Raw genomic sequence first — 11,310 nt, forward strand, 5'->3', positions numbered from 1 at the left:
CTTTGACAAATGAGGGTAAGTAGTGTATGGAATCCTACATTGATTGGGATAGAGAAATTCTTACTCTTTATAATGATTTCAATGGGACTCTAATTATACCATTGACTAGTCATTTTAGAGTATAGGTCAAGATGTGAGTTGGGGCATTACAAATGATATTAGAGTCTATCCCAATCAGAAGTCTGGAACTTGAACCATGCCACTTATGATGGAACAGCCTAACAAGGACATTGGAAATATTATGGGGGCGAGATTGTCATACACCATACTGAGTGATGAGTGTAGGTGGTTCATGGGAACCGACATTGCTTAGGAGGGAACAAGAACCACCACCTACACTCATCTGTCACTATGGACCATTCCATAATAGGTGACACAACTCAAGTCGCACATTTTTTGTCAGGATAGGCTACGATACCATTTGTAACGACCCAAAGGAAGACCCAAGCCACAATTGGGCCTATACTCAACAAATGAGTGTAGGTGATATATGGGATCCCACATTACTTAGGAGGCAGAAGTTCTTACTCTTTATAATGATTTCAATGAGTCTCCAATTGTACCATTGACTAGTCTTTTTAGAGTATAGACTCAAATGTGGCTAAGGCCTTCCTTCGGGCGTTACATGCATCAAGTCATCACTAACTTGAGATAGGGGCAACGGGCATCACAATCCCAACCAAAGTCACATCCATGGAAGGGCTTATAACCAATTGGAGAAAAAAATGTTCATAAACCTCAACAAAGATATCGAGTAGTGGAGACATTTTTGAGCCACAATGAGTTGGAAGAGTTTGTTAAAGCAAACAACAATGGACGGAATGAACAAGAAGGATCCCACAACTTCCGGGTTAAGATTGATATGCCCTGTTTAATGATCATATAAATTGTGAGGCAATGCTTTTGCTTGGTGGGAATAAACACAGAGCAGTCAGTCCACACGTGGCTTAAGACGAAGATGCTGATGGGGACTCTTTCCTTTTTACCACCAGAATACGAGCAGATTTTTTTTTTAATTGGCACCGAGTGTCCAGGAACAACGTCCTGACTAATGTCGGGGGTGCACAGGCCCTCGGCAAGGAGTTTTCCGCAAGTGCACCTCGGGTAATTCAAGGAGAAAATCCCTCAGTCCGATGACCCCTAGAGATTGTTTGCACACAAGGGGATTTGAACCTTAGACCTAGGGGAAGCATACGCCCAAGCCCAAGACCTTTACCACTTGAGCCAACCCTTAGGGGTTACGAGCAGATTTTATGTTAGCAATACCAAAATTTTCAACAAGGAAGCTGGGCTATCAGCAAATTTACAGAGAAGTTTTATCTACTGAATTAGTGAAACAACCTTTCAAAGATGAAGGGGCAACAGGTCGTCCCAAGGTATGCTGATGGTCTACGAGTGGATATCCAAGATCAAGCCACTCTTCATACTATGAGGACATTGTTATTGGTAGTCTGGTAGACAAATCTGGCCATGAAGATCAAGTTGCAATGGGTACAACAACCTATGAGGACACAATAAGCAAGGGTGGATGATGAAGGGGAGTTATTCAATACAAGTTGCAGGAATATCATCTCCAAGGCACTTGTATCAGCCTTACAACTGAAGGAAGAAAAAGCACCCAAACCATTTGATTGGATAAGATTCATAAGAATGGGGCAGACAAATGGGTAAACAACACTTGTCAAGTTCCATTTTCTATTGGAAATTTTTTTTTTTACAAAGATGAGGTTGTCATGATGTAGTAGAGATGGATTTGTGTCATGTGTTGTTAGGAAGGCCATGACAGTATGATACAAATGACACAAAGTTTTGATGGCAAGTTAGAAGACTCTGTTGTGGCTAACAAGTAAAAAGGGATGGCGGAACTGCACAAAAATATCTCATCAACACTTACAACAAGTGGAGGAACCTCAAGTATGGGCCTTTCCCCATAAAGAAGAAAATTAGTTATAATGCCTATACACTAATTTATATACCACTGGAGGAACCTCAAGTGGTGGAACTTCCAGACAATATACACATCTTTTCCACCTTAACAGGCAGATTTATTCGAGTATCACCTACCAAAAGACCATATCTATCAAGAAGTCAACTCAACGATAAGTTCCTTTCAAGAAGGAATGACTGATGTAGAATAGAATGTTGTATCAGCAAGGCTGTCAACAAGCAGACCTGACACAGTTGCCCAGGAAAGTTTCAAAATGTGTTATCAGCAAAGTTAGTAGCAAACCCTCGCTGACGCAGAACTTCCAGAAGAAAAGTCAGCTAGCATGTCAGCCAGACTGTCACGACACCGCAGATCCAGAAGATTTCCAACAAATACAAGGCAGTCAGTTTTTTCCCTAATTTCAGGGCAATCTATTTCCAACCAACTTTGTTCCAAATTTGAAAACAATAAATTCCATAATAATTTAGTCTTATTTTTCTTTCCAACTTTAGACAGTTTAGGTTTATATGGTCATTGTATTATCCTTTTTCAACTAGAGTACTTTATTCTGTTTAGTTTCCATGTAAGGAATTAGTGCCATAAAAAGAACACCAATGTGTAGTGCAAGGACGTCTTCAAGTTTCAAATACCATTTCCGTTCTCTTTCAAGATGTGTGTTGATTTTTGTGATTTAAAAACACTTCTTTTTATCACTTTACTCGCTTTACTACGCATTTTCTTATAATTGTTTTAGGGCTTATTTCAGATATTTTTTAAATTTGTTTTGTTGTGGGGCAGAGGGGTGCAAGGTCTGGGGGTTCAGGTTTTTGAGAAAGGAATTATAATGGTGACACGTCCATCAATGTGGCCAGCACGCCATCATTTATCAACTTTTCAGGGACACTTTCAGACCCTATATTCTTTTTACCTTTTCTTGCATAATCTAGGTCGTTTCAGCTATATCATATCGCAATGGCAATTGATACATCACGTCACCCCCAGTTTCAAAGCAAGGAATCCAAGTGACAATTTCATCAATTTAAATTATGCAAATGCCAAGATAAAATGAACTTACTGTCAGATTCCAAGGCCTTTCAGGTTCCACACATAGAAGATCAAAAAGAACCCCTGTTGGAATATACCTACAAAAAGGATTCAAATTTAATCGGCAAAACCTCAAAACCTGCAATACAATGAAACAAATACATCTAACATAGGAGCCAATACATAGGCTATCACAAGATGCCATTTATCACATTTCTGCTTTCACTGCAATAATCCCTTCTTAGGGTTGAAATTTGTTCGCACTTTATAATCTTCTCATTCGTATGTGTTTTCTCTTTCTATGGTGTTAAATTTTGCGCACTCCCTTTGTACTTCATTTCTACCACTTTATGCACTTTTAAATATACATTTATTCATTTTGTAGAAAAAAGAGCATGAGCCAACAAGCTTTCAAGTAGTTATAAGGTGTCAAATTGGATTGTGACCATTAACCAGTCGGTCGCCACTACTAAGGGCACATCTCAAGAATTAGAAAATTGTTAGTTGTATATACCTTATCATTACAAATGCATCAAAATTTGAAAAATAAAAACAAAATGAAACGAAAGATGTGACATGTTAAACATATTAGTACCCTCAACCTATAAAAGCATATAGTCAATCATACCATATCCAATCCTGCATTGCCATTCACAAAATGTTCACCTAAAACCTAGAATGTGATAACATTGTATCAGTATATCACAGCTTCCAATTATTACGAATCATTGAAAAAACAAGAGTTCCAAAAAACTTGAAAATAAAGTATTCCATAAAAGAGTGGTGGATGGTATCTGCTATTTGTGTGCACTATAAGTTCCTACACTAAAAACATCACTTTGTGTCTTCCAATTAAGAGGAAGTCAGGATAATGCGTATGTGTCATCCAATCAAATAAAGACCTTGGGAACATTAGTTGTAGCTTATTTTGAGGTAGCTCGACACCATCAAAAGTCCAGCTATTCATTTCCTTCTAAATATTCAACATAATAAAAAATACAATTTCTATGCCAAGAAACATCACTTTCCAATATGGCAACTCAAAACTTGTCTTAGGCATATCAGCAAGAGAATACCTCCAACAGCAGCATAGTCCAGCAAAGAAGGATGAACTCATTGCCACTAACTTTACACAGACGCCACCAATCCACTATTTTCTTCCCCTTATTATAGTATTTAATTGCAATTTTCTTTCCCTTATCTATGCATCATTCTTACATGCAAAGAGTCTGCTCTATGGATCTAAATAAGTAGAGAAATTTCCAATCCTGATGAACCATCATCTCGCCTTTGCTATGAACATGGGTTAGTTTCAATCACGTTAAATTAATAAGAAAGACTGAAACACGGTATACCATTTGAGGGGCAACCCTTTGTACTCAAACCAAACGGTATCGACCCCGGGAGGAAGTGAACTATTGAAATGAGGCTTTATATGAGGAATCAACAAAGGCAGGTACCCTATACGAGGAGCTAAGATCTGAAAGAAACCACCAAAAAGAAAATCAGTTTGTAGACGAACAAAAATAATCGAAAACAGGAAGTAACGAAGAAGGAAATAATAATAAGCGAGAAAGAAGTACCAGAGCGGGGAGTGGGGGAGGGAGGGTGGTGACTTCCGACTCATGGAGATGAATCTGAAGCGGAATCGCCCCTTCCCATACATATTTCTGTGCTTCCATCATCTCGCACTCGCTCTCACCATCCAATTGATAATTCCTCTGTTCTCGTGGGTTCTCAATTTGGCTTTAGCTTTTTCGCTCTCTTCTTCCTTTCCTTTTTTTTTAAATATTATTTATTACTGGTCAGCGAATCACAGACTCATGGGCCATCACCATGAGACCGGTTCTATAAACAACGACTGTCAAGCTCTTGCAGGAGGCAAAGCCGAAACGAAAATTAGAATGGAAAATTTCTATTCTCGTGCCCGGTGTGCAGAAGTAATTTCCTAGAAAAAGAACATCCAATAATTCTGAAGTTGGAATATTCATAATTTTTATTAAATTTAAATTATATTTAATGAGTTACATTAGATAACTTCACAAGTAATAAATTATTAAAATTAATTAAAAATTTTAATTAAATTCAATAACTAGGTTAAATCCAATTTATTATTGAACAAGTTGGACTCCTTTTAGAATTTAAAGATTGACCATTAGAAATTTATTTCATTGAAATCTCCAACGCAATTTTAGTCATTAATAATCATACATTGAATGAACTGTTAGATCATATTTTTAAATTTAAACTCTTTTTTTAGATGATCATGACTGAATGTTTAGCATATTTGTATCACTACATGTATTAACCGAGTTCAACTTAAACTTGTCGGCACCCTCTCCCAAATCTCTCTATAAATATTTTCCTTCCGTGTGTTATTTGAAAAAAAAAATCATAAACCTCCATAAGTGCAGCGGCCAAACCCAAAATACCCAATCCAGCACCGTGTGTGTCCCACGTTCACCATACCAATAGCCGACTGTCTCATTCCTCTCACAACATCTCTCATGTTTTCGCACTCCTTCTAGGTTATATGATCGATTTCATGCCGGAAATATTGGATTAACATTGCGAGATGAGTAGCTTAATCATAAAGTAGGATTAACAAAAGTTAGCTAGTTATATATTATTATTATTATTAAAACCAATTCTTTAAGAGTCAGTGTTTATATACCACACATGTCAATCAAATTTGTACCAAACCAAATACGGTTTTAGCCCCAGAGAATCTTAGACACTTGGAATCTAATTGAGACCCCCAAAATCTTGGTGAAAACCGAAACCCCAAATGGTTTTCCCAAATCCCAAAAGTTTACCTTCAAACCCTAATTGAACTCGGTTTTAGATTAATGTTTAATCATTTGATTAAATTATTTCTACATACTATTAACCACTCAAATTCATATTATTATATCCTTATTTATTCTTTTAAACGTTGTTATTTTTATTGGGTAAAGAAAAATTATATTTGGGCTTGATAGAAACCCTAATCTCAACCAAACCTCATTGAAACCCCAAACGAAAGCCCTTTTGATTAAGGTCCATTAAGGCCCACGAAATTACACCACCAAGGCAAGGCTTGTGGAGGAAGTTTCCTCCTGCCATGACAATCCTTTAATTGCCTAATCAACTCCAAATAGTGGTTGATGGGAAGGCCAAAAGCCACCTCACCACCACCCTTCACTTGGAAGCTTCCATAGCTGAAAACCATGTGCAGTAGTACATGATATTACCCATGGTTTTGGTTGACACCCCATCACCCAAAGTACCTTTCACACATCTCTTATCACCCCTCTAGAGGATTAAGTGCCGTCCTTGTCCATTTCCCTTGCATTTGATCACTTTTGAAACATTTTCTTGGAGAGGAAATAAAAAAGACTCTTAGTTTTTCTAGCCTACCTTGCTCGACTTTTTTGAAAATGTTGTAAGTGTTTTCTTACAAACTACCCTTCATATAAGTTGTTCCTCTTATAGTCTAGTTTATGTTGGTATATTTTATATAAATTCATGGTCATTTGATGGCTAAAAATTTTGTTAAAGCATGAAGAGGTCCTTCTCGGTGATAAAATGAACAGTGTGTGATTCTTTGATTTTTTATGTCCTTGACAAGATCTTAGTCTGATCTTTTTATGGATTATAGTTAACATGCTAATATAAAAGTTTGATGAAGATTCATTGGATGTTATAAGTTTTGGATAAGTGTTTTGCAAGGATCTAAAAAGTTAAAAATTGAGAGGTTGAAAACAGATTTTGTTTTGAATAAGCTTGAATCTTTTGTTGAGAAAGCATGCTCTAATGGCTTTAATATTCACATATGATGTTTTTAGAACTTTGATTTACATGTTAGGATGTTAGTTTTAGGATTTATGATGTTGGTTTTAAATATATGAATTTTTATGCATGCAAAGGTCCGGATAGGTCTTGTATGTGAGGTTTTTGGATAGATCTATGTTTTGATGCAAATTTTGCTATGTGATCTTAGGTTTGATGCTTAGATCTATTCTAGAACTTGATTATTAACCATATTATGTTGATCATTTATGATTTATTTCATAATATATTTTGGATCTAAGGGTTTGATCAAAACCAAACCACATATTTTTCGATTTCTGTGAAAGGGTGAAATCGACTGTATCAAGAGTGATTTTATGACTTTTTGTGGTAAAATGGTTAACCTAGTAGTTATTTCGTGAAATCCTTAAGTTATGGGTAAAGTAATCATTTTTCCACATGTAGAGAGGTAAAATGGTAATTTTACTCTAAGTCAGTATTTTTATGTTTCCAAATTGTTAATGAGGAGTTTCTAACGTTTAGAAATCTCTCCTTACAGTTTCTTTGTCACGCTACGCTCACTGTAAGTTGGCCTCTAACTTACAGTCAGGATATTGTGTATGTGTGTTGATAAGAGAATGGTTATTCATGCTCTTATGATCTTATACATGTCATATTATGTTATGTCATGAAATGTATATCTGTTACCCATTATACTATGTCATGAAATGTATATCTGTTACACATTATACTATGTCACAAAATATATATATATGTTACACATTATACTATGTCATGAAATATATATGTTACACATTATGCTATGTCACAAAATGTTTATCCGTTACACATCATGCTACGTCACAAAATATTTATCTATTACACAATATACTATGTCAACAATATTATCTATTACACATTATGTCATGTCACGAAATTTTATATGTTTCATGCCATGTCATTAATCTCACGTACATGTCATATTATGTTATGTCATATGGATGAACAGATGAATAATTTACGACTAAGAAGTTGCTGTGATGGTTAAGTTAGGAAGGGATCTACTTCTTAGTTATCTGTTACACACCTGGATACTTAAGAGTACCCAGTGGGAGAAGCCTCCAATGGTTAAGTTAGGAAGGGATCTACTTCTCTTAGTAAAGAATAATAATTAGTAATCTTCTCTAGAACATGCATGGTTATTTATTTATAGAGGTTGAGGTGCTCTACTATAGCACAACCCCTTTGGGGCACGATTCTTGTTACCTTCCTGAGTATGATTCTATAGTCAATAGCAAGTGCTCTTCCAACACGGATGTCTCACTCGATCTTATCTTGTGGATCCTGAACTTATAAAGATATGGTTGGTTAAGTTTCCACGATGATTATGCCATCCTTCTAGGATTTATCTCTAGGTCCGATGGGTGTATTCTATGTAGTTTTATTCTTTAATTGTCATCGGTCACGTGAGTTCCTCGTGACTCCACCATTGTCTGCCAACTAACATTTTCTTGTCAACGATAGATATATGAAAAATGCTAGATGCAATCGGCTGGGGGAAGCACGGGGGAATGCGATCCACGTAGCATGAATGAAACGGCACCGTCTAATTTAATTTGTCAAAACGTCTCGTCTCATCGTCTTCGTCTACCCATTATCTCATTTCTCTAGAACTGATCAGTGTACAACTTTTATCTGTAGCTATCATAATTTTTGAAATATGGATGAGCACTCATGTTATCTGTAGCTGTCATAAATTGAAGGTCTCTCACTCTCCCTGTTTTAGGACTTGGTGCTTTTATCTTTGTCAAGTAAGTTTTTCTTTCTTTGTTAATGGACGCTGACACCTTCACATACTTCAGTTCTTTTCCCTACACTTTATTCTCTAAACATTCACATTCACGTTTCTGTTTTCCGTAACTTCAGATCTATAATCGGGTTTTTTAGCTCAGAAAAAACTATCCCATACTCTTGTGGATAGTATCCTTTTCAAAATGAGTATTTGTGTGCTATCTACATTATTCCTTTTCTCTCTCTCTCTCTCTCTTTTTTTTTATTTTTTATTTTTATGGGTAGACCTTGACGCTTCTCTTGCAGTACCTGATTATGTTGTGCTTCGTTTTGGTGGGGATTCTAGTATTCAATGTAATGGCGTAAGTATATGTGAACGAGACATTTATTTTACAGATCTAGACGAGATGCATCCTGGAAAGCAAATCTGCAGCTGTCCAAATTTCTCCTACCCACGATGACTCGCACAGACCTCTCTCTGCTTCAGTTTCTACAGACCTCTCTCTGCTTCTTTTCTCCTATCCACGCCGACGACTACTCTCTCTACTTTTTCTCTTACACACAAAGACACAATCAAAACAATCCATCATTCAAAATCAAACCAAACTTTCTTCAAATCCACAACCGACCCATCATTTCGAAAGCTTATTTGTTTACTTGAGGCATAGGTATGGGCACAGGTGGAGACACATGCAGAGACCAAAATGAAAGGAAACAAACTTCAGCAACGAGGTACTCAAGCACAGCCGAGAGGTAGATGGGATGAAATCTCTTTATTCTGTTAGTCCATTTTGATCTGGAAGAATCACTCTTTATTTTTTGAACTGGCAGATTTGAGACTAAAGATGAACAAGCAATCTCTGATTTTTCTCCTACCCATGAAGACAACCAGATCTGAGTTGTAGAAGACACCCCTCTGCTCTGCTTTTTCTCCTAACAAAGTTTGGGGATCTGTTGGTTTTTCTCCTTTTGTCTATTTACTTTCGTTCGTTTTCTTCTTCTTCATTTTTTTTTAATATGTTCTCTTACGTGGCATTAGCCGATTGTACTGCAGTTTCCCACCGCGGTTGTATGCAAAAGAACTGTAGATATATTCGTACCCAAGAGGTGGGAAGGGGGTTGTTGTCAGGTGAGAGATGTTTTTATTACACCATTGAAAAATTATTATTTGATTTGAAAAAAAAAATATTCAAAGTTCCCAGAGATAAGCCTCATTTGTTTTTACAGTCATTCTCATCTCATCTCATTTAATCATTACAATTTTTTCAAATTCTCACACAAAATAAAATAAATAATTCAACTTTTTCAAATCCCAAAACTAAAATAAAATATTAAAAAAATATATTCTAATAATATTTTATTCAACTTTTAACTTTTATCTCAACTCATCTCATTTCATCTGCGAAAACAAACGAGGACTTAATAGTTTAAAGGTGCAACTACTTCTACTATGGCATACTCTAGGAAGCAAAATCTGCTAATTTTTTTAAGTCATGTCCATGAAATTCATGATGTCACTAGAGAACTATAACATAATGTGATATCTAAGATTCCATTATAACGTCATTAAATACCCAATGACTATAATTTAAGATCGTATCATGCAACAGAATCCAGTTGGGACCAAGCCTACTACAAAAACTCTTGGGAGTGCACCTAACCTGCCATATAAGCGATTTCTCACTTCTTTTTCTTCTATGCATATCAAAATATAGTATATACCCAATTTTCCATTAACCTAAAACATCCTTTTAAGTAAGCAATAAACTTATTAATTATCAAACATAAGAAGAAATATATATCAATTTGTATAACTCTTTTTAGATCTAAGGCCTATATTATACGTAAAAGAGCCTAGGCACTTAATTTCTACCATATCTGATCGTCTTCTGTATTAACGTCCTCCGCAAAATAACAATTTACATGTAATAGATAGAGAAATTATACTTGTAGTTTCAAGATGCGCTAATTTCGTATGCTCAATTTGAAAAAAATGGATAAACCTAAACACACATGAAAAAACTATTATTTTTAATAGTCAGTTCTGCTACATATAGGCACAAATTTTGTGCATGCAAGCGCACACCGTTAATGTTAGCGATTGTATTATTAAAAAAACAAAAAAAAAAAAGGAAAGAAACTTGTAAGAAGTTAATTCTATCTTCATCTATTCATTTGAGCTTCATCCAAAAACAAGAAGAAAACGCAACGAATACTTTCTCTCTCTCAGAAACGAAACGAACATTTAACTCACCACCACATTTTCCTTTGTGAGGCATAACGAAATTGGACTGAAAACTCATTAATGGTGTCAAATTCAAAAGCAACTTACGGTCCCATTACAACACACACACACGTAATATAAAGGAAACTCAACGAGAAAGAACTTTTGTTTTTAGGTTGTTTTCCTTTTCTGGGTAGTATTTTTCTTTAGAGATTTGCTTAGCCTTCTTCGCAGTGGTTTTCGTCCTATCTTTTTGGGGTTATTGTCAGTGGTTACCATTGTGGATGAGATAGATCTGCCTAGGGTTTCCATGAGCATGGTAAGCACAATGAGGATGAATCTTTGGGGCCAATTTCTAATAAGCTACCAGCACCGAAAATCTAGAAGCATAATCGTGAGACGAAGAAGATGACAATGATGACGATCTTAATAAAGATGAAGTCGACGACGACAAAGGAAGAGGAGAAATGATTTTTTTGGGGGATTTGGCCAACGATAGGAACGCTCTGATCTTCATAGACATGATGAGATTAGCGAGATTCTCATCGGACGT

The 11,310-nt window shown here is 36.0% G+C and overlaps 1 protein-coding gene across 3 annotated transcripts in view; it reads right to left on the reverse strand.

Moving 5' to 3' along the window:
• Positions 1-4,923, reverse strand: part of LOC121234607 (autophagy protein 5) — a 31,589-nt gene extending 26,666 nt beyond the window's left edge. For 2 of the 3 annotated variants that reach the window (XM_041130607.1, XM_041130606.1), the window contains exons 1-3: positions 4,555-4,923; positions 4,327-4,451; positions 3,003-3,069 (exon numbers count right to left, since the gene is read on the reverse strand). In XM_041130607.1, coding sequence (XP_040986541.1) covers positions 3,003-3,069; positions 4,327-4,451; positions 4,555-4,656 — 294 coding nt within the window. In that variant the 5' untranslated portion in view covers positions 4,657-4,923. Of the gene's footprint in view, positions 1-3,002; positions 3,070-3,599; positions 3,645-4,326; positions 4,452-4,554 lie in introns of those variants that run through there. The other variant, XM_041130608.1, reaches the window with a different exon arrangement.
• Between the last annotated feature and the right edge of the window lie 6,387 nt (positions 4,924-11,310).

Source organism: Juglans microcarpa x Juglans regia, chromosome 6D, assembly GCF_004785595.1.
Source record: "Juglans microcarpa x Juglans regia isolate MS1-56 chromosome 6D, Jm3101_v1.0, whole genome shotgun sequence".
NCBI classification, from domain to species: domain Eukaryota; kingdom Viridiplantae; phylum Streptophyta; class Magnoliopsida; order Fagales; family Juglandaceae; genus Juglans; species Juglans microcarpa x Juglans regia.